The sequence below is a fragment of the Branchiostoma floridae genome, unplaced genomic scaffold, assembly GCF_000003815.2.
Source record: "Branchiostoma floridae strain S238N-H82 unplaced genomic scaffold, Bfl_VNyyK Sc7u5tJ_1297, whole genome shotgun sequence".
Lineage (NCBI taxonomy): Eukaryota > Metazoa > Chordata > Leptocardii > Amphioxiformes > Branchiostomatidae > Branchiostoma > Branchiostoma floridae.
Window position 1 is genome coordinate 1890 of NW_023365694.1, and position 25741 is coordinate 27630.

Genomic DNA, 25741 nt, shown 5'->3' on the forward strand with positions numbered 1-25741 from the left:
CACAGGTAACAAGCCCTACATGTGTGGGGAGTGTGGGTACCGGACAGCTCAGAAATGTACCTTATCCAGGCATATGAGAACTCATACCGGTGACAAACCCTACAAGTGTGACCAGTGTGACTTTTCTGCTGCAGTAAAGATTACTTTGGATCGACATCTAGCCATGCACACTGGTGATAAGCCCTACATGTGTGGGGAGTGTGGGTACAGGACAACTCAGAAGTCTCATTTAGCCCAACATATGAGAACTCATACAGGAGAAAAACCCTACAAGTGTGACCAGTGTGACTATTCTGCAGCACATAAGTCCACCTTGAACCAACATTTAGCCAGACACACTGGTGACAAACCCTACATGTGTGGGCAGTGTGGATACAGAACAACTCGGAAGTCTCAGTTATCCAAACATATGAGAACTCACAAGGAAAAATCTATTTTAATGTGACCAGTGTGACTACTCTGAAGTACGGAAATACCATTTGGATTATCGTTTTTCCAAATACACTGGTGACAAACACTACATGTGTGGGAAGAGTGTGGGTGAAGGACAGCTTGGAAATCTATCTTATATCACTGAGTTTCACTCTTTAAAAAAAGTCAGACCAGTGGCAAAGCCTACAGTTGTGACCAGTTTGACTACTCAGCACTGAAATCGACTTTGAACAACCATTGTAAAACCCACCTGTGAAAAAATTCTACATGTTTAAGGAATTTGATTTCTGAAATCTCCTTTATTGGAATTGATAGCGCACCATTATTGTATACCACCCAGTTATATGACCCCCAATGATAAGGAACTCTGAATTCTGAGTAAGGAGTGGAGAGCATCTCTGCAAAAGACGCTTCAGAAAGCCTGCATTACCCAACGTGATTAAATAACTGAACAATGCAGAATTCACCAGTACTCAGTGCAACGTCAACCGTCTGTCTTCTGTAACGAAAACGTTAGTAGATTTCCATGTTAGGGTAGTTGAGTCATCGCGTAACAACACCGTTTTATTGGCCAATACGATAATTTTACAGGAAATGCTTTAATGTTAGTGCACCAACATAAACGTTGAACTGTAATAAGAACTAATAATTGTAGAACCGAAAAATGTACAAGTGGGAATTTCAGTAACGATAAGGCTATGTTGATTTGATTATATGGATGACATCCTCTGGGAACTCCAAAACTGATGCGAGCGAGCAAATAAAAAAAAAGTTTGGCCGAAAAAAAAAGTTGCCTTCAGCATGAAATCTAAGTGGTCAGGAAGGTTGAACATAGGACTGAAAACACATAGTTTGGTATATCAACAGTTAGATGTTGGGACCAGTACATCCTACGGGTGCAAAACATTTTTTTCCTTCTTGGACCGACCCGAAAAAAAAAGAGCTGAAAAAAATCAGTCGAACGGGTTTCGCCAATTAGAAAATGGACACACTATGTTAGCATGCACTTGGGGTCTTACCGGGCCAAGAAGACAACAAGAGTGAAGTCGAGTAGAGTTTGTACCAAGTTTCTATAGTCAAAAATACAGAGACAGTTAGCCTTGATTACATGGAGATGAGATTTTAAAACCCCAATGTGAGTCGGATAATCAACCAAACAGATTTATTTGTAGCAAACTGACCAATCACTTTGTTTTGAGTATTGCCAATTCTCAAGTTTTCAGAGACAATCAGGTCAGGTCCGGACCTGAACGGGACCTATACCTGAATTTTCTGTACTGGTACCCACCCAGCAATAGACCAATAATAGATTTTTTTTCTTTCTGTCCTTTTACATCTTATTCTTTGACGTTGGATTTATTTTTGCATTCTATGGCATTAGTTATCTGTTTTCTGATACTTTTTTTAAATGTACGGCATATATGTGCTTAATTTACAGCTGATTTTCACAATTTACTGTGTGGTCGAAAACTTTTTTTTTTGAAATGGCCGAAAATTGATGCGAGCAGGGATGTCATCCATATAATCAAATCAACATGGCCTAAGTAGCAGACTGAGTCATTACGACCAGTTTTGAAGAAAAAAAATGAAAATGCAATATTTTGAAATAATGCTATCATGTAAACTAGAGCGTAATTCAGGAATCCAATAGTTGCCTACGAGGCTGTTGTCTACCTGTAAAGAAGGAAACAGAGATGTAAATCTACACTAAGGGAAACTTTTTGAAGTTTCTAGTTGACACCAGAGCACCTTAATGACCAAAAAGAAAAGAAAAACTGCTGTTGCAGTACCAAGGTCATCCACCAGGAGGCCCCAAATCGACCTACACCGACAAAATAACTCCACCTGCACACCTACCAAAACCACTGCAATCCATCCAGCAGTTCTTGAGAAACATGTATATCCCGGGTAAATTTGGGGCCTCCTGGCGGATAACCTTGATACTGCAGCAGCATTTTAGAAAATATCTTTGGTCCAGGACGTACTCTGGTGTCATCAAGTAATTTGAAAAGCTTCCCTTAAAGGCATAGATTGACATCTTTGTTCCGAAGATTTGTCTGCCACCTAATGAAAAACAAAATGCCATTCTCAGTACGTCATACCGCCTTATTCTTAGATGTAAAAGCAAAGGGGTTATTACTTCAGTCTTCAGACTAATCATGCAGCAATTTTTCATAGTCACGCCTTTTTTGCTATCGTTGGCTGCGCCCTAACAGTTAGCGAGTGCGATCCGGTACGGTTCAGAACCCTTGTAGTGCAAGTGGCAGAAAGGGCAGCAAATTTCCATGCTGTGTCAGTAGTACTAGTAGGGTATTTTTACAGGAAGTGTCTGCTAAACCTTCCCGGCGCGGGGTTCCCATTGAACGCGCCCGGGGCACCTCCTTGAACACGTCCCTTGCGAAAGACGGGCCTCAACCGCTGTACCCTTCAAAGTATTGGACCCAGCTGTCATTAAATTGTAGCCTGTTAGGCTGCTACCGTTGCGACAGGGACCTTTCTCGTCTGTGAGTGCAGTACATTACAGTATAACATGTGCGAGGAAGCACCGCTTGTTCGGACCACGCTCCCTTGTAGCGCACGTGACAGAAAGGGCAGCAAATTTCATTGCTGTGTCTGTAGTACTATTAGGCTCGTTGTATTTTGTGCCAACTTTACAACTATCCAACAACTTTTACTTCTGCAACTAGTACCAACTACAGTTATGGCTACCTCCCTAGTGCCACTTCGACAAGTATAATTATTAGGCTACAACACATCCTATTTGCCCATTTTGTATTTTTTCGTCATTTTGACCATCATCGAAAAAGAAAAGTTTTTTTCTGAAACCAGGCGAAAATTAATAAGAGCACTGATGCCATCCATACAATTTACTTGCTGTGGGGTAAACAATAAGTTGCAAAGTTTTTGTATTTTATATATTCACATTCCACAGCTTTGCCGCCTAAGATGGCTTCTTTTGAAACTTTTAAGCTACGAGTACAGAGGATTTTCCCAGCTTTTGAAGTAGGCGACGCACAACTAATTTCTACTGGTACGTTTTAAATGCCTAATAAGGCCAGTTATGTTTATTCAGTTGGACAAATCAGATACATCACAGATACTACGGTAGCACAGTCTCATCTTGATTCCATTTCCCGACTATATCATCCTAATACATGTAATCATATAAGAGAAAATACATCTAGAATGATGATTTTTGTATCATCTCTTTCAGTCAACCTATACATGTAGGGAGACGTAGCTTTTTTTGTCAAGTGATGAGATGCAACAAGCTTTCTCCCAACCACATATGCAGTGATTCTTAATAAGATTCCATCAAATTGTGTAGATTCTTCATTGACTCTATAAATCATTTTGTTCCAAACAAACTGAAAACCTGCAACACATGTAATTACAGGACTTTCAAATAGAACATGATTATTGAATGCTTTAATGTACATTATCATATAGCCAGATGGAGTTGACCAATCAGACGCGTAAAGGCAAGCTCTACATATTTGGCAGTTGGTGCTCTACTACAGCAGTTCCATTAAAAGTACATTCCATTGCTATAAACTGCACTTGCCTTTATTTAATGCAAGATCTCCGGATTCCATTTCACCGTTTATACATTGAAACTAAGTCAGCACATTATTTCACAAATGTAAATTGATTGTGTATTTACAATCCAAAGTATTGAAAGTGTTGAGAATTACAGCAGAGATTTAAAGTGTGCAGGAGGCTTTAATAAATAAACTAGGAAGGCAACTTGTTCCGGAAAATGGCAGATGTTTCCCTCGCAGCAATTCGCCTTCTGTCAAGCTACTCGCCCAAGATACTATAGAATTATAGTTCAATCCGAACCTGTGATATAGTTAAGTTAGTTAAAGTTGCCCGTACATCTGTGCAGATGCTTAGGGGTGGTGCCCATCTCCATTTCTGTAGCCCTTTGGCCACACATCTGTGCAAGTCACTACAGCAGGGTGCTGATCCGCTGGTAATGATGTGTGTTTAACTCACATACTTTTTCCCAAATGCTGAGTGCTAAGCAGAGAAAGCAGCATGTGCCATTTTTAAAGTCTTTGGTATGACTCGGCCGGGCAGCGAGGTCCGTGAGATACCTGCTTCGGTCACATTTCCTACCCGGGGCCCGGTATGAGGCAGCTTTCAGGAACGAAAGTATGATATAACGGGGAACACAAAACGTAAAAAAAAAGAAGTCAACAGCATACTTTGTATATATTCCTCGATAAACACCTTTATCTTTCGTTTTCGCTAACATAACAGCCGTGCCCGGTTTGGAAATGTGACTGTACCATTAATACCTTTATCGGCAAGAGTATTTATGGATAACCTCGTGTGCTTGGCTGAAAACACAGGCTGTAGCATTGCACTACTAGTACTTGAAAAAGCACCGTGCTTCATCTCAGTTCGGAATGATTTAGGGAGGAGAAGAGAATGATTACTTGGGTTCGGTACCTGGGGTAACTTGGCATACGAAGGGAAGCTTGAGGCTGCAACGTAAATCATTCCACTTGAACTTGCAGTGGCTGGTGTGGTAGGTCGAAACACAATCTTCGTCGCTACCATGTATTTTCATGTTGTTTGGTTGTCCTGGACACCATGGTCTGTACGCTCCGAGTCCAGACCCATCCATCCACTCAAATATTCCTTCTTTGTGCTGATCGTGTAGGCCGATCCAGAAAGCAGCAGAGGACCGTCTGTACGTCGCGGAGAATAGAGAGACCAATGATTTAGCGGTGTCGGCATCTCGGGGCATAGCAAGGGTACCGCCGTCTTTGCGGCAGGTCGCAGCTGAATCTTTGAATGACTTACTTCTCTTGAAAACCTTGTAACAGATTCCGCGCCACTTCTCATATCTTTCGGGACAAGGCACTGGGGAAAAGATTTATCCACAATAAATAAATAACTAAATGCAGTTTTGATTATTTGAAAACAATATCGCACTGCCAGTATGTATATCTGTACATTTACTTCTTAAGCAGTTTTGTGAAGTATGTGTTCTAAACCAATGAAAATCTCTTTAAACCACGTATATAAAACTATACAAGACAGGGAAAGTAAGAAAATAATTGTTAAGTTACATGAGGGCCTTGATAACATGTATAGGGATGGTGTCTATCCCAATTTCTAAAGCTTTCGGTCAGACAATTGTGCAAGCACTACAGTATGGGACTAGTCCACTGTTAGTGGCGTATGTTAAATTCCCGTACTACTTCTCCTAAATGCTAAGAGTTAAGCAAGCAGCACTAATATTGTCGTTTGAGCTACTGTATCGGCATAAATCGATACACTGCCAAATCTCAGATCGTAAATTAGTGGAACTTACAACTTGAAAGCCTGCAGGTTTGCCCACATGGTGCTGGACGTTTTTCTCCTGATGGCCCAGGAATCCCTTGGCCAGTTGGCCACATGGACCCCATTTTCCCTGGAGGTTCAGCTGACCACGTAGGTCGAATTTCTGTCGTATGTTCATGGCGTTCTGGGTCAATGGGCCCAATTTCGGCCGGATGTTCAGGGCGTTCTGGGTCAATGGGCCCAATTTCGGCTGGATGTTCAGGGCGTTCTGGGTCAATGGGCCCAATTTCGGCTGGATGTTCAGGGCGTTCTGGGTCAATGGCCCGAATTTCGGCTGGATGTTCAGGGCGTTCTGGGTCAATGGGCCCAATTTCGGCTGGATGTTCAGGGCGTTCTGGGTCAATGGGCCCAACTTCGGCTGGATGTTCAGGGCGTCCTGGGTCAATGGGCCCAATTTCGGCTGGATGTTCAGGGCGTTCTGGGTCAATGGCGCGAATTTCGGCTGGATGTTCAGGGCGTTCTGGGTCAATGGGCCCAATTTCGGCTGGATGTTCAGGGCGTTCTGGGTCAATGGGCCCAATTTCGGCTGGATGTTCAGGGCGTTCAGGGTCAATGGGCCCAATTTCGGCTGGATGTTCAGGGCGTTCAGGGTCAATGGGCCCAATTTCGGCTGGATGTTCAGGGCGTTCTGGGTCGATGGGCCCAACTTCGGCTGGATGTTCAGGGCGTTCTGGGTCAATGGGCCCAATTTCGGCTGGATGTTCAGGGCGTTCTGGGTCGATGGGCCCAACTTCGGCTGGATGTTCAGGGCGTTCTGGGTCAATGGGCCCAACTTCGGCTGGATGTTCAGGGCGTTCTGGGTCAATGGGCCCAATTTTGGCTGGATGTTCAGGGCGTTCTGGGTCGATGGGCCCAACTTCGGCCGGATGTTCAGGGCGTTCTGGGTCAATGGGCCCAACTTCGGCTGGATGTTCAGGGCGTGCTGGGTCAATGGGCCCAACTTCGGCTGGATGTTCAGTACGTCCTGGACCAGCTGACCACGTTGGCTCAATTCCTCCTGGAGATCCAGGAAATCCAGGAATCATTGCGCCAGCTGGCTCTATGGGTCCAATTTCTGTTGTAGGTACGTATACAGGCGTAACAGGGTGGCCAGTGGGCCCGATTTCTCCTGGAAGTGTAGGCGTACCTAGGTGACCAGCGATTACCTCTCTGTTGGCGACCATGACCAATGCCATTGCGAGCCCCGCAGCGATCAGGATTACCATCCCACTACTAGCGGCCATACAGCAGCCATGGGAGCGGATAAAGCGACAGAAAGCTCCTGGTCCACTTGTCCCAGCCAGATGTGAGTTGCCTGTTCAAATAGTTCTATGTGGTTATTGCAAAGTTTGCTAGAAAACTCACATCAATATTATATATATATATATGACAAGAGTTATTGGGTAGGGTCATTGCGGGAACACTGTACGAGGGTGCTTCAAAAAGGAATGCAAGTGGTTTTATAGCAGACTCATTTTTACATCGAATGAGTCGAAATCTGGCACAAAGGTAGAGGCACATTTTTGATATTGAAATACCTCAATTCGTTTTTCAGATTTTTATGAGCAACTTAGTTGATTTCAAGATGACCACACCGTTGGAAGCTTGTCGGAGGATCAGTTCCTCAACATCTGACCCACTTCTAATAACAGTAGGAAGCTGAAATTTCCCCTGTATAATAATGGGCTTAACTAAAAAAAGTTCCTCTTTTACAGCTGCCAGAATGGAGTGAATTGCTATATCACAGGCAGCTTGAATAATTATGATAGCCAAATACATGTACTTGATTTGTCGATTAATTGTTTTTGTAGATTGTTTTTTTCATCAACCAAAAGATACAAAACTTGGCACAATTAACAACTATCAAATGACCAAGAAGTGTGCTAAGTTGGATTCCTCGCAGTTAATAAGAAAGTTGGCTCAGGAAACTTTTATCAGCCCACCCCTGACCCACGACCCTGACGACCGCTCTAATACCTCACTTCACCTCAGGAACGAAAAAAGAAAACAAATATTGGATTTCAAATGTGAAAATCCGAATGTCGCTCATATGTATAAAGAAATGCAGCTTGATACATGTGCAGGTTCACTTTCTTACGATAGGTAATCTCCATATTCCCGGTGGCATATAAGATAGTACCAATTGCAAAGCTGGCCAAGGAGTATAGCCGGCAAGAGGAGGTCCGCCGCCGGCTAGCGGTGACCGTTTGAATCCCTGTGGCCGGCTGTACTCCTTGACCAGCTTTGATACTATCTAATGGCACCGTAGGGTCTGCTTGGAGACTAACGCTAGGTACAAGTGAGTCAGGGACATTATCAACTGCATGTAAATTGAGCCTCTCATTTCTTCCGATGGGCTACCAAGGGTGTGGTCTTCCTGAAATCAACTCAATCAGGTATTTCAATATCAATGTATATGTATATGTGCCTTTACTTTTGTGCTATACATTTCAATTCATTCGATAAAAAATTGAGCCTGTTATAAAAAAATAAACCAATAATGGCACTACTATTTGAATAACCCTCGTATACGCGTACTTCAGCGAATCTTTGAATTTAATGCAGCGAGCTGTTCGCCAGATGTGAGGTTGTTTAGATGTCCATCGTATTGACTATTCATTTACTTGCAGGTCCAGATAGGAGTCTCCTCTAACAATTCTGTTCTGTGGCAACTAACAGTCTAGTCTCAAACAAATTCGCAAACCTCAAATATAGCAGTTAGTTGAAGAGTCACAAGCCATCAACCCCTCCATATCCTACGTACGTGTGCCCTCCCACCCCACCCCCACCCCCAATAACAGAAGGAGCAAAGCTGCAGAAAATGTCAGGTACCTTGAGATGTGTCCGCTGTGTGATATAAGTTGGCATGGCGGCTGGGGTCTCCGTCAGCGACCTCTTCCTGCTGAGAATCCCTCTCAAGCTTAGTTTGTTTAAGTCGAGCTCTCTGTAACGACGGTGGGAGGTCTTCGTCCTTAATTGTATAGTAGACTCTCTCGGCTTCTTCGTACGTGTTTGATGACGCTCCACGCCCGTCTGGACGCTTGTTAGAAGCGCCGTTGCCATGGCGGTCACGCCCGTCTGAAACTCTCTGAGGGACGGCATGTCGTTGAGACGGCGGTCCGCTGGTTTCAATCCCTGCCTGGGGTAACTTCTGCTGAAGCCGAGCTCTCTGAGCGGACAGCGGGAGATCTTCGTCCTTAATTGTATAGTAGACTCTCTCGGCTTCTTCGTACGTGTTTTGCGACGTTCCTTGTCCGTCTTGCTGCTTGTTAGAAGCGCCGTTGCCATGGCGGCCACGCCCGTCTGATTGGTACGCATCTGAAGACGCTCCTTGTCGTTCTAGGCGCTTGTCATAAGCACCGTTGCCATGGCGGTCACGCCCGTTCGAACCACTCCGACGGACAGCAGTCGGTTGAGGCGGTGACCCGCCTGCCTGTCGTCCGCCAGACCTCGGGAGCGCGGTCCGAACAACCGGTGCTTCCTCGCACATGTTATACTGTACAGTACTGCACCCACAGACGAGAAATGTCCCTGTCGCAACGGTAGCAGCCTCACAGGCTACAATTTAATGGCAGCTGGGTCCAATACTGTGAAGGGTACAGCGGTTAGGGCCCGTATTTAGCAAGGGACGTGTTCAAGGAGGTGCCTGGAGCGCGTTCAATGGGAGCCCCGGGAAGGTTTAGCAGTAAAAATACCCTACTAGTACTGTAACTGACACAGCAAGGAAATTTGCTGTCCTTTCTGTCACTTGCATTAGAAGGGTTCTGAACCGAACCGGATCACACTCGCTAAGTGTTAGCGCGCAGCCAACGATAGTAAAAATAGGCGTGACTATGGAAAATTGCAGCATGATTAGTCTGAAGACTGTAGTAATAATCCCTTTGCTTTTACATCTAAGAACAAAGCAATATGACGTACTGAGAATGGCATTTTGTTTTTCTGCAGATGGGAGGCAGACAAATCTTAGGAAGAAAGATGCCAATCTATGCTAAGAGAAACTTTTCAAAGGTTTCAATTGCTTAAATTTCGTGCGACCTTTGCGACGTGGTAACAGATTGGATATGTCAACATACCAAAATGAATAAACATCACATAAAAAAAAACAATATTAGGCTCATTTTTCTGTACCAGCATTCATTGTGTGCCAATTGTACAACTATCCAACATGTTTTACTTCTGCAACTACAGCTATGGTTACCTCCGTAGTGCCACTCTTACAAGTATCATTATTAGGCTACAACACATCCTCTTTGCCCACTTGGATATTTTTTTTGCCATGTTGACCATGCCAGAAGAAAAACAAATTCCTGAAATCAGGCGAAAATTAATGAGAGCACTGATGTCATCCATACAATTTACTTGCTGTTGCCTAGACAACAAGTGATTACGGTTTTTATATGTTGGGAATTGACACTACAAAGCTTTACCGCCTAAGATGGCTTCTTTTGAAACTTTAAAGCTACACGTACAGAAGGTTTTTCCCAGCTATTGAAGCAGCCCACGCACAACTAATATCTACTGGTACGTTTCATACGCCTAAGAAATGCCAGTTCAGTTGAACAAGTCATATGCAATACATTTACTACGGTAGCACAGTCTCATCACATTCCATTTTCTGACTGTACCCTTTATCCTTATACATGTAATCATGTAAAATACATCTAGAATGATAATTTCTGTATCACCACTTTCAGTCAACCTATAAATGTAGGAAGACTTAGCTTTCTATGTCAAGTTCACATCTGAATGATGAAATTCATCAAACTTTCTTCCAACTATATATATGCAGTGATTATTGATTAGATTCCATCAACTTGTGTGCATTCTCCATTGACTCTATAAATCCTTTTTCCAAACAAACTGACAATCTACAACACATGCAATCACAGGAGTTTAAAAGTAAAAATCATTATGGAATCCTCTAATGTTCATTGGTTGTACCTGGAGTAACTTGGCAAACAAAAGGAAGCTTTAGGTCGCAACGTAAGTCATTCCACTTGCAGTGGCTGGTGTGGTAGGTCGAAACACAATCTTCGTCACTACCGTGTATTTTCATGTTGTTTGGTTGTCCCGGACACCATGGCCTGTACGCTCCAAGTCCAGAACCATCCATCCACTCAAATATTCCTTCCCTGTGCTGATCGTGCAGGCCAAACCAGAAGGCAGTAGCGAACGTTTCGTGTGTCACGGGTGTGTACAGGGAGAATAGAGAGACTAAGAAGGCGGTGGTGTCCGCATCTCGGGGCATAGCAAGGGTACCGCCGTCTTCATGGCAGGTCGCAGCTGAATCTTTGAAGGACTTGTTTTCCTTGAATGCCTTGTAACAGATTCCACGCGACTTCTCATATCCTTCGGGACAAGGCACTGGAGAAAAAGGCACTAAATGTAGTTTTGATTATTCGAAAACAAGACATCGCTGCAAATTACTCAGTAACTTGTATAAATTATGTATCTACTTTTCAAATAGTTTTGTGAAATCTCTCTTTAAGTTATGTGTATAAAACTATCTAAAACAGGAAAAATAAGAAAATGAAGAAACAAATTGTTAAGTTACCTAGGCGCCTCATTAAGATGCATAGGTGTAGTGTCCCTCCCCGTTTCTAAAGCCCTTGGGCCACACATTTGTGCAAGCACTACAGTTAAGGGCTAGTTTGCTGTAAGTCCCATACTACTTCCAATAAGTGCTTAGTGCTAAATAAAGAAGAGAAAGCAGAATGTACCATTTTCAAGTCTTCGCGACTTCGGTATGAGCCAACCACCCTCAATATTGAACCTCCAAACTCCCGGATACAAAGCGAGCACTCTACCATCGAGCTATTACACTTGTAATAAATCGTTGTTAGACTGCCAAATTTCTGATTTTAAATCAGTGGAACTTACGAGTTGAGGGCTTGCAGGCTTGCCCACATGGTTGAATGGTTACGTCCCAACCATCAATCGTTGACAGTGTGGATGTTTGACGTTGTCCAGGCGGTCCTGACAGCCCTGGGCCAGTTGGCCACATGAGCCCAAAGTGTCCCAAAGACCATATGATTTTACAAATGCGAACTTTTGGCTCCATTTCCTCTGAAGGGTCACATGACGCGGGACTCATTTCTGAAAGATAGATTTGGAACATGTTCAGAACTAAACGTGACCGGATGTTGGACGTAATGGAAAATGAGCAGATTATGATCAGGCATTCACATGTTTGGGGCTTACTGTTAAAAAATGGACCATTGTTTTCAGTATCGCCCATTCACATACTGAACAAGTTCCAGGTTCAGGTCCGGACCTGGACCTGGACCTGACTTTTCTGTACCGGTACCCACCCCTAGAGACAACAGATACTGCGCCTGAACACCTGACTCTGTAAATCTGATTCTTTTAGAACCTTGTCTTGAAAACGGCTTACATTATTGTCAATTTTCAGTTGCAGTCAGTATCACAAATTGATTAATAAATCCGTTATAAAATCAGCAAATATGATTCACAAGAATTGAAAATCAGTAAAAAAACATATTAGATTCATCACTTTAAAGGGGAAAGCCTTACATCTTACCTGACGTCTTATTCTTCTCCTGAGGACGCTGTTCAAGGTCAAGGTCAAGTGTCAAGTCTTCAAGAGTGGTGGACTGCTGTGGCATTTCCTAGAATACACCAGATTACAAATATATGACATAAACAAAGAAATCAAGCTTCGATCGACATAATACGAAAATATTCACCAGTTCTTTCGTGAGAGAAAAGCTGATTGAAGATGAAGATTTCAAGAAGTGGCTAATCATTTGATATGGCAAGTCTGGTATTTTCAAGTGAGGCTAATGTATGTTGATTTGATTACATGGATTACATCCTCTGGGAACACCAGAACTGATTCGAGCGTGCGGATAAAAAAGATTCGGCAAAAAGAGAGTTGCCTTCGCTAGGAAATCTAAGTGGTCATGAAGGTTAAACAATTGGCTAAACACACACTAAAGTATGCTATACCGAGCAATAGATTATTTATTTTTGTTATTTCGCATCTTTTTCTTTGATTTTGGAATTTACTTTGGCATTCTATGGCATTAGCATCCATTTTCTATACATTTTTCTCAATTTACGGTATGTAACGTTATGTGCAAATTGACAACTGCTTTGTACAATTTACAGAATGGTCGAAAACATTTTTCTTTTTGGGGGGTGGGTAACGAATGAAAAATAATATAATGCGTGCACGGATGTCATCCATATGATAAAATAAAACAGGTTTTACACAGTAGTGTTTACCTCTCTATTAGCGACCATAATCAAGGCGATCGTGAGTCCCACAGCCACCAGAATCACAACCCCAGCGGTAGCCGCAATACAGATGCGATGGGAGCGGATGAAGCTGCAGAAAGCTCCTGGTCCACCTACTCCACCTGGATGCGAGTTGCCTGTTTTAATAAAGTTATTGGTCATTCATTACAATGTTTGTTTGTCAGAAACAACACATCAACATACATCGCAGGAGTGCATGCTTTAAGCTAAGGGCACAACCCGCCGTACGTGCAATTTGTCCGTACATATTTTTTGGAGGCCACGTCCGCCACGTATTTCTGAAAACGTTCAGACTGTACAGGGCAGGCACGTCGGGGGGCGAATCCGCAGCCCGATGGCACACAAAGTTTTGTCTGCACGTTAAGTTCTACGGCGTGTCTGCGTGCTCCAAAATCCGTCGGATTTCCTACGAGTTCGTACGGAGGCGGTACTTACCACTTACGGATACCAAAAGATTGCCCACGTTTTGGCACGTAGACAGCACGTATTTGCACGTACGGCGGATTGTGCTTAACTTTAGAGCGTTGCGAGAACAATGTACTTCAGTGAATATTTGAATTTTAATGTAGCGAACGAGTCTTAGGCAACGTGTGTGTGTTTGTATTTGTGTGTATGTGTTAGTGTGATTGTAAGATCGTCACCAAAGGTAGGGTAGCTACAGAGGTACCTTTAGATGCGTGTCCGTCAGCAACCTTTTCCTGTTCCTGCGAAGACTCAACATCAAGTTTAGTTTGTTGAAGTCGAGCTCTCTGAAACGACGGTGGGAGGTCTTCGTCCTTTATTGTATAGTACACTCTCTCAGCTTCTTCATACATGTTTGAGGACGCCCCTGGTTCTTCTAGGTGCTTGGCAGGAGCGCCAATGCCAGGTGGAACACACCCGATTGAAGCACTTTGAGGGACGGCAGGTGGCTGGGACGTTTCGACCCCCTCTTGCGGTGGGAGAGCCTCGTCCTTTATTGTATAGTAGACTCTCTCGGCTTCTTCGTACGTGCTTGAGGACGTCCCTGGCCGTTCTAGGTCCTTGTCAGAAGCGCCATTGCCAGGTGGAACACGCCCACTTGAAGCACTCTGAGGGACGGCATCTGGTTGGGACGCTTCGACTCCCTCTTGGGGCGGGAAGGCTTCGTTCTTCACTCTCTCGGCTTCTTCGTACATGTTTGAGGACGTCCCTGGCCCCTCTAAGTCCTTGTCAGAAGCGCCGTTGCCATGCCCAACACACCCTTTTGAACCATTCTGGTGGACAGCAGTCAGTTGAGGCGGAAGTTCGCTTTTTTGTCCCCCGTCAGACATCGGGAGATGGGTCCGGACAGCCTGTGCTTCCTCGTTTTGCTGTTCTGTACTGGACTAGCAGAGACGGATGTATGTTAATGTGCTTGTAGCAACGGTAGCAGCCTCACAGTTGGAGCTCCTGATTCCAAATTGTAACTAGAGAAACTGTAAGAAATATACGCACTCTAGCTTGCTCCTGACACAGCCACTTGCACTAGGCACTACAAAGGTCTGAACTCTGAACCGAACCGAAACGCACTCGCAAACTGTTAGCGCACAGCCTATGACAGTACAAAAGGCATGACTATGGAAAGATGCAACATGATTAGTCTGAAGACGCAATCATCCCTTAGCCCGTTTAAGAGCAAACCGGTATTTTGTTTTTCACTAGGTGACAGACAAATCTTCACAACAACATGTCAATCTATCCAAAGACGTAGTACTACTGAGGATGGCATTTTGTTCTTCTGTGGGTGGGAGACAGACGAATCTTCGTAACAAAATGTCAATCCATCCAAAACACGTGCAGAGGATGACATTTTGTTTTTCTCCGGGTCGGAGGCAGACAAATCATCGGAACTGAGATGTCAATCTACGCCAAGGGAAACTTTTCAAAGGTACTTGATGACACCAGAGCACGTTCAGGACCAAAGATATTTTCATAAATGCTGCTGCAGTACCAAGGTCATCCACCTGGAGGCCCAAAATTGACCTAAACTAACAATAGCCCCACCTATCAAAACCATCGCAATCCATCCTGCAGTTTTTTTAGATATACATGTATTGTTCATACACCATTCGGACCCAAAACAATATTTCCATCTTCATGGAGGTAACAACGCGGTATATGTACTGAGTATTGCATTTTGTTTTTCTTTGCAATTGTTCGGAGACAAACAAATCTTCGGAACAAAGGAGGCCCAAAATCGACCTACACCGACATAAATAACCCCACCTACATACCTACCAAAAAGCATCACAATCAAGCCACCAAAGTTTTTTAAAAATATATATATCCACATACATCACTAGAACCAAAGCAATACATGTATTTCCATCTTTATTACATGTAAGTAACAACGCGGTATGACGTACCAAGAATGGCATTTTGTTTTTCTGAAGGTGCCAGACAATCCTTCGGAACAAAGATGTCAATCTAAGCTGAGAGAAACGTATCAAAGGTACCTGATGGCTTCTAATCCCAATCGCTTCAGTTTCGTGCGTTCTTTACAGACCTTTATTGAGCCGTGGTAACAGGTTGGATATGTCAACATAACAACATAAAGAAACATCACATCAAAAAGACAATATTAGGCCCATTTTCTTTGTACCAGCATTTATTGTTCAAACTTAAAGCAGTGAGGGTGTTTTACCGGTTAGCTGATGTGGTTTGGGGTTTTCTGTAAATGTTAGAGTAAAAATCAATGAACAAAACTAAAAACAACTGACCATTAAAACATGTGTACCATAACACTTTAAGCTATTGTTACAATAATAACTTAAGTTTGGTATTTACATAGATATAGAATGTTAATAATTATCCTTATGTCTAATGTTTCTTCTAAAACAAAACAAAATATTTCACAATACGTTTACTTAAAATATATCTGATTCAACAAATTTTGAGCAGTGCTTTCAAACAATATGACTCTCCATATATTCAGTAGCTTTTGAATTTTTTCCAAAACATGCAGCGATGGTCAGCAGAAACACTGCTGCACATTTGGTTTAATACACTTAAGTGGCAAATTGACACACTTTATTCTTCTCTCATTCATTTAGATATTTATTCTCTTGTCTTGGCACTTTTACAAGTCTCTTTTTGGTCGCATAAACTTGAACATTTATTCAACATTCAACTTTCATTCACACACTAACAGTCTTGCACTTGTTCATTACTTACTTCATTCTATCCCTATCAGAAATCCTTCAATCTACAATCTCCTTTTGATGAAAATAAACTTGACGGTTAGCTCCTTCTTTGGCTGTATATCTAGTGACTAATTAATTTGACATTGCTCCATATTCTTACTCTTTATTTCTTATTGATTTCTTCCATTCCTGCCTATATGGTGCTCCTACTACAAGTCGCCTGCAGTGACGAGTGGGTCCTTTAGTATGTGAAGGAAGGGAGCAAACAACTGGAATGAGTCTAAAAATTAATCAAGAGTAACGTCCGTTTCACAATCTTTGATCTTCACTCCTTCACTTTTTACTAATTGCTTCCTGCCTTCCATTTCTATGGTGCTCCTACTACAAGTCCCCTGCAGTGACGAGTTCAAACCACTGCTGTAGTGCATCACTGAGGGTGGGGGGCAGGGCGTTGATGTCCCTCATCAGGATATAGAAGGGAACAAAGAAGCGTAATGAGCCTGAAAATGAATGAGGAGTAATGTTCATTGCCCCACAATCACAACTCTTCATTCCTTCACGTTTTACTCATCAATTCATTCCTTCATTCCCAGCCTACTCCTACAAATCGCCTGCAGTGACGAGTTCGAACCACTGCCGGAGCGCGTCGCTGAGGGGTGGCGTGTGGGGGCAGTGCGTTGATGTCCCTCAGGATGAAGAAGTATAGGAAGAGAACGAAGAAGTGAAATGAGCCTCATTGCTTCCTTCCTTCCATGGCTATGGTGGTCCTACTACAAGTCCCCAGCAGTGACGAGTTCGAACCACTGCCGGAGCGCGTCGCTGAGGGTGGGGGGCAGGGCGTTGATGTCCCTCAGGATGAAGAAGTATAGGAAGAGAACAAAGAAGTGGAATTAGCCCCCTTGCTTCCTTCCTTCCATGCCTATGGTGGTCCTACTACAAGTCGCCTGCCGTGACGAGTTCGAACCACTGTCGCAGCGCGTCGCTGAGGGTGGGGGGCAGCGCGTTGATGTCCCTCATCAGGATATAGAAGGGAACAAAGAAGCGTAATGAGCCTGAAAATGAATGAGGAGTAATGTTCATTGCCCCACAATCACAACTCTTCATTCCTTCACGTTTTACTCATCAATTCATTCCTTCGTTCCAAGCTGACTCCTACAAGTCCCCAGCAGTGACGAGTTCGAACCACTGCCAGAGCGCATCGCTGAGGGTGGGGGGCAGGGCGTTGATGTCTCTCAGGATGAAGAAGTATACAAAAGGGACCAAAGAACTGGAATGAATGAAGAGATAAGTGTTCATTGCTCCACAATCTTAACTCTTCACTTTTTACCCATTGCTTCCTTCCTTCCATGCCTACAAGTCGCCTGCCGTGTCGAGTTCGAACCACTGCCGTAGCGCGTCGCTGAGGGTGGGGGGCAGGGCGTTGATGTCTCTCATCAGGATATAGAAGGGAACAAAGAAGCGTAATGAGCCTGAAAATGAATGAGGAGTAATGTTCATTGCTCCCCAATCACAACTCTTCATTCCTTCACGTTTTACTCATCAATTCATTCCTTCGTTCCAAGCTGACTCCTACAAGTCCCCAGCAGTGACGAGTTCGAACCACTGCCTCAGCGCGTCGCTGAGGGTGGGGGTCAGGGCGTTGATGTCTCTCAGGATGAGGTAGTACGGGAAGGGGAAGTAATCCATGTACGGACGGATCTCTGGCATCTGAAGGGAGCAAACAATTGGTACAATATGTATGTAAGAATGTCAAATAGAAACAATGTCATATATACATAACACAATCAGAAGTATCGACTTTTTATAATAATATTAATACAAGTTAGAATAGAGTAGTCGCTTACTATACTGTTTTAGTGTTTATCATTATTTGTCTGTCATTTTCTTTTGTGACTTGCAATTAGCCCTCGGGCAAGAATTTGCAATAAACTTAATATTATAATATTGCTGTAATCCCTGACACGGGTGGACAGCAGTCAGCTAGTTTTCACACCGCTCTTCTAAGTTGTGCCATACAATGTAGTTGCATGGCACTGGGCAACTGCGTATTTTGAACCTCAATAAGTCTATTAAACGTTAAATAATTCTTCTGCATCAACTGCTTCTTCACTCACCTCTCCTGGTCCTTTGAAGATTGGCACTTTGATGTCAAGGATGGAGTCCTGTAAGGAGATAAGACGTCTTGTGAGAAGCCAGTCTAACAGCGCAAAATCTTAAGTGCCTTGTGAGAAATTGTGTTGCACCAGGGTAGTGGACTTACTTGATTTGAGTAATTTTGACCTTTGCTTCCCTATCAACAGTTACTCTAAATGCCATAAACTGATGGTGAAACAAGTTAATGTTTCCTAGAAAACTGATGTTGTAGTCAACAAAGTGAAGTTAATAACTATGTGTTCATCTAACATCAGTGTTACTACTCTTATAACATATATATGCTGTAAAAGACGAAAACAAACACTTCTAACTCCAGATCAATTTTTTCCCCATCCCACTCATTGTTGGGGAGGTCAAAGACATGTTGTTGATTTTCCTGGTTTAACATGTCAAATTATGCTTATGAAAGTACATTTTCAACAGTTTCTTGTCATTTTTGGGACGGATGGGTTAAAATCATTTTCTGTCCCAACAAGCAAATTTCTGTCCCGGGACGGACGGAAGGACGGGTCCTGGAGACAGCCCTGCTTTTAAACACACCAACCTTGTTGTCTGGGCAATGCGCTATTTAGGATTCCAGGTGCTGTATGCACCAGGGCAGAATGCACTGGAAAGGTATATAAGTGCAAACTTCACTGCACTTGTGTCTCTAGCCTCTAGCCACTGAAGAAGCTACGATTGCAGTGTGCAAGATGTCGGTAGCTTGAAGGATGAATATTAATCTACTCTTCTATATACACCAACCTTGTTATCTGGGTTATCGATGACAACAAACACCAGGAAGATGTTGGCCTCCCTGGCAGCACGCACGGCGGCCTTGACCTTATCTGACCCCTCGAGGAACAGGCCACGCCCGTCGGACACCACCAGGAGCAGCTGGGCTGTCTCCGGGGCGCTGACGGAGTGGAGCCGTCGCCGTGACGACGTCATGATGGCTGTCATGCTCTCGAGAAGCTGCAATTGAGAAGTGACGATTTAGAGATGAACTTAGTTTCTAATAATCAGTATTCTCTCTTCTCCATGTAACGTAATGTAACCTCGTCTACTGAAATTGTGCATTCTGTATCTTCCCATTAAAACACCTTACAATCTAGGAGAGAAAAGAGAGAGAGAGAGGGAAAGAGAGAGAAAGTGAATGATAAAGTGTGCATATATATAGTGGAACATTAGAAGTACTTAATATGTTGAACTGAAACGATTCACAAATGGATTTCATTTCAACTGATACACATTTTAGTGTAAGTGATACAGGTACTCAATATGCAGGAAGGTGAAACATGAAGAACCTGGAGAGAGAGAGAGAGAGTGAATGAAAGCATGTCAAATGAGACCTTACCTAAGTCTTGTTCTGTTTGAGATGAAAAGAGGGAGGGAGGGAAGGAGATGATGAAAGAGTGAGTGAGAATAGTAGCTATCTGTGTCTTTTTATGTTGGGAGGTGATGTGTTGCAGGTCCCAGGAGAGATGGAGCAGAGGATATGATAAGAGAATGAATGAGAACAAGTCTACTAGTAGAAAGACTTACCTGAGCTATCTGAGTCTTGTTCTGTTGGAAGGTGAAGCGCTGAAGGATCTTAGCGCCAGACTGGGAGGAGAACTGCTCCTCAAACGGGTGCAGCAACTGGACCTGCTCCCCAAAGCTGCCAACACAATTCACAAACTGTGACTTCACAAACTAGACCTTCGTTCAGCACAGTGCAAAATGAAACCCTTTACGCTGATTGGTCAATATCTTAAACTCAAGTTAGAGTGCCCTGCACTAGGGAGGCACCAAAAAGGTATAAAAGGAGGAGTGGTCCAATCTCTGTCATTCTGGAGAAAGATGAATTAATCAAAACTGGTCGAATACCGTCTCTGAGCTGTAATTGTCCATAAGTAACGAACAAGTCACAAACAAGCTTGAAAGTTCATCTGCCTTTCCAGATGAATATATTATTAAGAAGGATAATCTTGCAATTTCTAACACACAAAATGCACAACTCAATAACAAAGACTAGTGGCTTACTGTCAGAAATATGGGTGACTCCAATTCTTTGCGTTTTGGAAATTGTAGTTTCTTTTTTCTTATAAACTTAATATTTTATTCCAACCACTATTGCCTTGTGACACGTAAACTGTATCACACAGTAGCTATCCTGACCATGAAATATTAAGTAAAAATACTGTGCATCAAAAAAGACACAGAGAACCATCTTTAACCATCATCCTCATCTCACCTGCAGACCCCCAGCTCTCCTGCCTCCAGCCATGTCAGGGCATTACTCATCACTGCAAGGGACTCAAACGCCAGCTGGAAATTAGGAGAAAAACAACAACAATTTCAAGTTTTTCAGCATACATGTATCATATGACCTTCCCTATCATACATGCCTGATTTACAGCTGGGATTTACAATGTTATGACCTTAACAAAATGTAACACACACACTGACCTGCTGTGAGTGGTTGTTGGCCATTATGACCTTGACATGAATGCACACTGACCTGTTGGGAGTGGGTGTCTGTCATTATGACCTTGACACCAAGGACAGGCTGACCTGTTGAGAGTGGTTGTCCACCATACTGAGGGAGTCGTCCACGGCTAACATAATTTGATACTGCTTTTTGCTGGGTTTGGTACGGCGTAACCAGATCTTGTCCCTGTGGTGTTCTAGTTTTATGACCTTGACATGAAGGACACACTGACCTGTTGAGAGTGGTTGTCGGCCATACTGAGGGAGTCGTCCACGGCTAACATGATCTGGTACTGGCGTTTGCTGGGCTTGGTGCGGCGTAACCAGATCTTGTCCTTGCGGAACTGGCTGGCGATGTAGGGGATGACCTTCCGCATGTTCAGCCGCTTTCCCGTCCGGTAGTCTCCCCTGGGAGGAAGGAAAGAAGAATTCATGATTGAGAAAGACCAACCATTTGAAAGTGTTTTTATGTGATGAGGGGGTTGGTTGGCTGTGCTAAGCCTACATGTATTCCATTCCCAGGAAGGCTAAAGTTACAATTCTGTGACTTCTTTGAACCTCTTCGGTGACCTAAGATGAACTTGTCAATAAACCATCTAAGCTCAGTTGCCATCTAAGGCCGATTTGAGCTTCTCGTGAATAAACAAAGGTTCAAACAAAATCAAAGAAACAATTGAAACATGCATGGTCCAAGAGAATTTATTTGAATCCTGCCTTGTTGTTGCCTAGTACTAGTTATTGACCATCTAAATGTTTATACTCTGCATGGTATGTTTCCACCAGTGAGAGAAGAGGTGTCTGTAAGATACAACTGAAGTCTATTTATCTTAAGTTCAGTTCAGTTCATCCTCAGAGAGGTGACACCAGCGTCTCAACATGTTCCTGTCCAGCATGATTGAACGCAGCTCGTTGACCTGCGAACCTGTGTCCTCCAGCAGTAGTTTCCTGAATGTGATGGAAGGGCGGCCACACCAACTGGATGTAAACTACAGTTCCCCTTTAGTGCAGACTTACTTGAGCTTGGTAGCCTGTGATGGCTCCAGAATGAGCCTGAGCTGCTCACACAGCTCACGAGCCAACCCTGATGTCAGCATCTCATACCCCTGCCACGCCTCCACTGCCTGTCTGGTCTGTCATGGGGAAAGGGAGGGATTAACACTGTAAATTTGCTTAATTCTGGTCTATGACAATTTTTTTAAAAAATATCTTGAATTCACATTCATCTGACAGAAATACAGGGCAAAAAATGAGAAGGAAGCATACCCTTTCAAACAACAGGTCAATACCAACTTATCTACCTGCAGTCATTATTTGCAACGTATAGCTATAAATGGCCGAGTCTTTCAAAACCTTTAGTGACTGATTTTAGATACCATGATATAGATCGTATTTTCAAATGAAGAGGTGAGGCATCATGATCACATATTAGTTACAAAAATGTATCTATGAGCAATTTGGAACTACGTTGCTCTTTAGCCTATAATAAGACAATGTTTATTATCTTTGCCAAGAATATGTTTTGGGTTATGTTTTGTGGGTTTGTTTGTGGGCAGTTTAACTCATGAAACTGTTGTTAAATCTTTATGCAATTTGGAATGCAGGAAGGTAACTAAAATGAAGGACAAATTTGATTATAGGCCCCTAGTGACTTTTTCTGGTACTGCAATTTTTTTCACATTTATATCTTAATCACTTACCTCTTCTGCTGATGCTTGAGGTTTCTGCCTCAGGTCCACCAGCTGATGTTCCAACTGTGACCTTAGCTCTTCAAGGTCAGCCGTGCTGGTAGGAGGCTATCAATTAAAGAAATAAAAAAGATCACAAGAAGATACAAGTGACAAACTATTGTAAGATCGGAATGACTTGCAGGCGTGACAATCAGGGGAATTTTGATTTGAATATCAGCTTTTAAAGTCAACTTTAAAACAGACAAACTTCTGCCTAAACAAATTTATTGACCACTAGAATCCAAACAAAGAAATCATTGCACAAGAAAAAGCAGACATTATCATCATATTTTACAGCAACATAAAAAGTAACAAGACCGTTCCCTAGACTTAATCTGGGGGTCAGGATTATAATCATAAAAACCAGCCCTCAATAGATGTTGTACAATAACTTGACACACAAAAATCAAACACATAAATGATGATGATAATCTTTATTGCAAACTCATGCCCGAAGGCTAATTGCAAAAATACATGTATGAAAGTACAATGATGATATTGATACAATAACAAAGTTGACATTAAGTGAAATAGGGGTCATCAACTAGTGATACTTCTAATCTAAAATGAATGCTATTGGGTTTGATTTCTTTTCTGTATGCAGTGGAGGATGAAATTCCCGACATTTTGGGAGACATAAGCATTGGGTGGTGCTAACAGGAAAACAGTTTTTAAAAACCTACCTGTCCAGCCTGTACATCCATCTCTCGTACAGTATGAATGGTGGACTCCAGTCTCCTTTCTTTCTCCTCCTCCTTCACCTCTCCTCCCTGTTTGTCATCTCCATCCTCCCTTCCCTCCCCATCTCCCTCTGCTCCTTCCTCCTGCTTATCCTGGTCCAGAGGCTGGGGGTGGAGGACGGCTGATGGAAGAGCCTTCCCCTTCTGTTCCTCCTTCAGATGTGAAAAGTTCCGTATTCATTTTTTTTTGCTTCATTTTTTTTTAACCTTAAACATATAGTTTTTGCTGTTTCTTATGCCTCTTCTCGAAAGAAATAAGGTCAATGACCTGGGCCAGACAGCTATCACCATGGTTACCAATAAACAAGCAGACGCCTTGTGGTGTTTGGTTACATAATGTAGCAAATGTAGGGCTAAGTACCGGTACAGAAAATTCAGGTCCAGGTCCGGTTCAGGTCCAGAGGATCAGGTCCAGGTCCGGACCTGAACCTGGACCTGATTCAGTATGACTCATATCAAGCATCTATTTCACTAAAAAGAAATCTGTTTGGTGGAGTATTAGACTCATACTGGCGTTTTAAAATCCTACAAAGCTAACTGCACCTGTACGATTGGCTGTAAAACTTGGTAGAAATTACTATAAACTCTACTCTACTTCACTCTTGTTATTTTCTTCCACCTGCAAGCGCCAAAAGTGTGAATGCCTGATGAAATAATCTGTTAGTTTTCTAATCGGTCCAACATCCGGTCCACCTAATTTTTTCAGGTCCGGTTTTTCTGGACCGGTCCAATAAGAAAAACCGGTTTTGTACCGGTACGCTGTACCGATACCCAGCCCTAAGCAAATGGCTTTAGTTAGCACACCAGAGCTGGATTAGCTAGTCACTATATAAAGAATGTGTTGGAGTAAGAATAAACATAATAGTAGTCAGTGTTAAACTATAACATGTGAGGGTAAACATTATACATTTGCTTGCAAATGTTACCTTTCTGGTTTGTTCATTTTTTTTCATCAAGCTAAAAGGTTCCTTGTACAGAATCAACATTTGTTGAGGGATGATTCTTGCTCCCAACTGCAGAGTGTTTCCCTCCCTTCCAAACAGAAAAAAAGATAATCTTCCTCACCTCTTTCTCTACTGCATCTTTGAGCAGATCCTCCATCTCCATCTCTCCCTCCTCCTCTTCTCCCTCTGAGTCTGTTAGCACTGGAGGCTGCTGGGATTCCGTCTGTTCCCGAGTGGCTGCGTCCAACGTCTGCGTGTCGTAGGAGGCCTCTGCGTCTTTCACGTGTTCATACAGATCAGCTGACTCATTTTTGGTCTCCCTTTCCTATAAAGAGATGAGCAGCAAAGATAAGGAATCGGAACAAATACAATTATGGCTTGATCATAGTTTTCTTACGTGCACAATCTTCTTTTTCTGCTATACAAACATTTTGACCACCTGTCTGCTGTCTTCATCAGTGCGAAATAACATTTGTACTAACACAGTAACAGTGCATGCAAAGAGAGTTTGTCCTATTAGTGCAAAGTATACTTGACATATTGTTATGTAATTGTTATGGCAAGAATTCTCAAACATTATTGATACTTCTCCTTGCCACTTTGTGATGAAACAGCAAGGATGTAGTGCCAAACATGACAGTCACTGTACTCTCTACCCCTACATCTCTCTTCATGCCTTCAAGACTTTCTGATCCAGATGGCCTCTTGTCTTGGATCAGTGTGTATATATGTTGTCCTCTCTGCCTATGACATTGACTCAGTCACATCTAAGATATCATTCATTAGTTGCAGTTTTAGTGCCATTTTCTGATTACAACAAAAAAACTACCTCTTCCTGAGTTTCCCCCGCTGATTCCATGGTCCGGAGTCGCTTGTGCACGGTGTCCTCATTCGACCCCACGCTGCGATCAATGTCCGACTGTCCTGGCTTCCTCTTGCTGGGTTGCTGTCGCCTCCTGTCATCAGATGGGGCCACCGCAGTGGATGTCACGCCGCTTTCCCCCCCATCCTGATCTGATGGTGTCATCCCTACTCCTTTGTCCTGGAGAACAAAGATGGAAGTCAGTTCACGTCAGGGATGTGTCCAGCTTTATTTTTTCCTTTCGAATCCCCACTCATAGTTTGAGACTTTTATACCATTGTTTGAGTCATGAACTTCTTATTTTTTGGACGGACAGGTTGAAATGGCCCCCTGCCCTTCCCTACCTGCTTGTACTCCTGGCTGGAGGGGTCTGACAAACAACAAACCAGCTCGACAGAATTTTTATTTTTTTGTTGAAAGTCACTAAAGCTATAAGACAGACAGATGGAAGGAGGGAAGAAAGGATGCATGGTTGGATGGACAAAAGGAATGAATGAAGGAGGAAAGGAATGATGAATGGATGGAAAGAAGAAAAGATAGAAGGAAGAATGGATGGATGGATGGATGGAAGGAGGGAAGGACAGAAGGATGGATGGATTGATGGGTGGATGGAAGTATGGACGGAAGGAAGAAATAAAAGATGGACGAACACACTCAACCTGCCCCTCCC

General features: G+C 43.1%; 2 protein-coding genes across 2 annotated transcripts in view; both read right to left on the reverse strand.

The window, feature by feature from the left end:
- Positions 1 to 10481: 10481 nt before the first annotated feature.
- Positions 10482 to 11890, reverse strand: LOC118407324 (lactose-binding lectin l-2-like). Its single transcript, XM_035807790.1, has 2 exons — positions 11650 to 11890; positions 10482 to 11133 (listed from the first exon to the last, which is right to left on the reverse strand). The coding sequence occupies exons 1-2, from the start codon at positions 11885 to 11887 to the stop codon at positions 10691 to 10693; spliced, it is 681 nt and encodes a 226-aa protein (XP_035663683.1). The 5' UTR covers positions 11888 to 11890; the 3' UTR covers positions 10482 to 10690.
- Positions 11891 to 17513: 5623 nt separating this feature from the next.
- Positions 17514 to 25741, reverse strand: part of LOC118407320 (midasin-like) — an 89035-nt gene continuing 80807 nt past the window's right edge. Inside the window, exons 89-100 of the mRNA XM_035807784.1 lie at positions 25416 to 25441; positions 25039 to 25251; positions 24331 to 24534; positions 23209 to 23418; positions 22496 to 22591; positions 21813 to 21928; positions 21032 to 21206; positions 20563 to 20636; positions 19872 to 19986; positions 19092 to 19301; positions 18308 to 18355; positions 17514 to 17900 (exon numbers count right to left, since the gene is read on the reverse strand). Coding sequence (XP_035663677.1) covers positions 17763 to 17900; positions 18308 to 18355; positions 19092 to 19301; positions 19872 to 19986; positions 20563 to 20636; positions 21032 to 21206; positions 21813 to 21928; positions 22496 to 22591; positions 23209 to 23418; positions 24331 to 24534; positions 25039 to 25251; positions 25416 to 25441 — 1625 coding nt within the window. The 3' untranslated portion in view covers positions 17514 to 17762. The remainder of the gene's footprint in view (positions 17901 to 18307; positions 18356 to 19091; positions 19302 to 19871; positions 19987 to 20562; positions 20637 to 21031; positions 21207 to 21812; positions 21929 to 22495; positions 22592 to 23208; positions 23419 to 24330; positions 24535 to 25038; positions 25252 to 25415; positions 25442 to 25741) is intronic.